Source organism: Lolium rigidum, chromosome 7, assembly GCF_022539505.1.
Source record: "Lolium rigidum isolate FL_2022 chromosome 7, APGP_CSIRO_Lrig_0.1, whole genome shotgun sequence".
In the NCBI taxonomy this organism is placed as follows: domain Eukaryota; kingdom Viridiplantae; phylum Streptophyta; class Magnoliopsida; order Poales; family Poaceae; genus Lolium; species Lolium rigidum.
Window position 1 is genome coordinate 66,346,597 of NC_061514.1, and position 1,794 is coordinate 66,348,390.

General features: G+C 57.4%; 1 protein-coding gene across 1 annotated transcript; it reads right to left on the bottom strand.

The window, feature by feature from the left end:
- Positions 1-582: 582 nt before the first annotated feature.
- On the bottom strand, positions 583-1,479 carry LOC124671478 (fasciclin-like arabinogalactan protein 14). The gene has a single exon (XM_047207847.1). The coding sequence runs from the start codon at positions 1,477-1,479 to the stop codon at positions 583-585; it is 897 nt and encodes a 298-aa protein (XP_047063803.1).
- Positions 1,480-1,794: the final 315 nt, after the last annotated feature.

Here is a 1,794-nt window from a genome sequence, read left to right on the forward strand (position 1 = left end):
TTATTTATTTTGAGATGATGATCCTCTAGCTTTTTTAATCTCTGAGCCAAATGGCTTTCCGCAAAAAAGAAAAACAAATGCAAGGAAGGCGGGCGTGGAACCAGCCGGCGGAATGTAATCACTGACGGAGTAGCGCCTGAAATCGCCTGAGGCAGTGCACGCAGGGCGGCCTTGCCTGAGAATTTCAGCATCCAACACATAGAGTTACTACTATACATGGCTGGCCTCGCGCGCTAGCTACAAACGATCAGAACACATGAACAAGTTATCGAGCGAGCAACAACGTTTCAGCAGGCATCAGAGATTCAGAGGCAGAGAGAGCTGGGATCTGAATCATCCACACGCCCACACAGTGGCACCATGCCGGGGGCACGCTCCATTCGTCGTACACTAGGGTCACACGCGTACGGCTGTTCCCGCGCGGTCCAGGGGAGGCCCATGCTCCATGTGCATAAACTCGAAACACTCCGCCGAGAGGGCGCGTGTGACTGGACCACAAACGTCCGGCAGATCCGATGTTATGGCCTTCTCCGATGAGTGCACCCCGTACCTCTGCTGTCTCCACCTAGCGATCTAGCTGAATCAGAGCGAAACAACCATGAACACAAGCGCCATGACACCTAAACCAGCACGGGCAACCACCCTGCCCGTGGCGGCCGCGGTATCGTCGCTGTCATCTGCCGGTGCATCGGCGCCTGCCGGGCCATCAGCATCCGGCGAATCTGCCGACGGGCCATCCGCGTCGGGCGAGTCTGCCACCGGACCGTCCACGTCGGGCCCGTCTGCCGCCGGGCCAGGTGCATCAGCAGGTCCTTCAGCGCTAGAATCGTCGGACGGTGCCGGAGCCGGAGCAGGGGCGTTTGGCTTCTTGCTCATCGACGGCGTGGGCGCCGGTGCGGGGGCCTTAGCATGGGCGTTCTCCGGAGCGTGAGCTTTGCTGCCGTCAGTGGAGCCGATGCTGGGCGGCACGATGGCGGAGCTGACTTGCAGCACGGAGATGTTGTAGGGCCGGGATGCCACGGACTTCACCATCTGGGACGTCAGCGAGGCGCCGGGCTCGGCGGAGCCGAACATCATGACGCCGTCGGCGCGCCTGGTGTAGTTGATGAAGCCCATCCGGTTGGTGGCCTGGCCGGTGGACTGGAACATCGTCGTCAGCATGGCGGAGCCGTTCTTTATGCCGCGGAGCTTGTCGGCGTCGTAGTAGTCCAGGACGACGTGCACCGTGAGCACCTTCCGCTGGACGTCCGAAGGGAGGGCCGAGATGGCGCCCATCGCGCCGTTGTCGACTGCCAGCACGGTGATTGTCTGCCGCCGGTTGATCTCGTCGGCCAGCTTCGTCTGGGAGAGAAGGCTGTTGAGGGTGGAGAAGTCGGAGAACTCGCCGAGGATCCTCGTGATGTTGAAGGCCGTTGTCGATGACGCCAGAAAAAGTAGTGACAACACCGCCGCGCCGAAGGAGGCGTTGATCGGAGCCATGCCGGTTCAATTTGATTCGCCGAAGTTTGAATTGATCACCAGAGTTGTAGGCGCTTAATTAATGGAGATTCATAAAAGGTTGTAGAGAGGTGTGGGTAGGATGCTAAATTAGGAGGACGTCTACATGACTGGACAATGGTGATGCTAAACTTAGATGCTGCGTTTGCATGGTTTCCCGCAATTTTGGCCTCTTTTTTACAAAGAGTTAAATACATGGGGCTCCCACAAACTTGTTTTTCATGTGCAAATGCTCCACAAACTTGTAAACTGAGGTGGGGAGCAGTAGCAACCATTACATGTTTTTTTTTTGGTTCG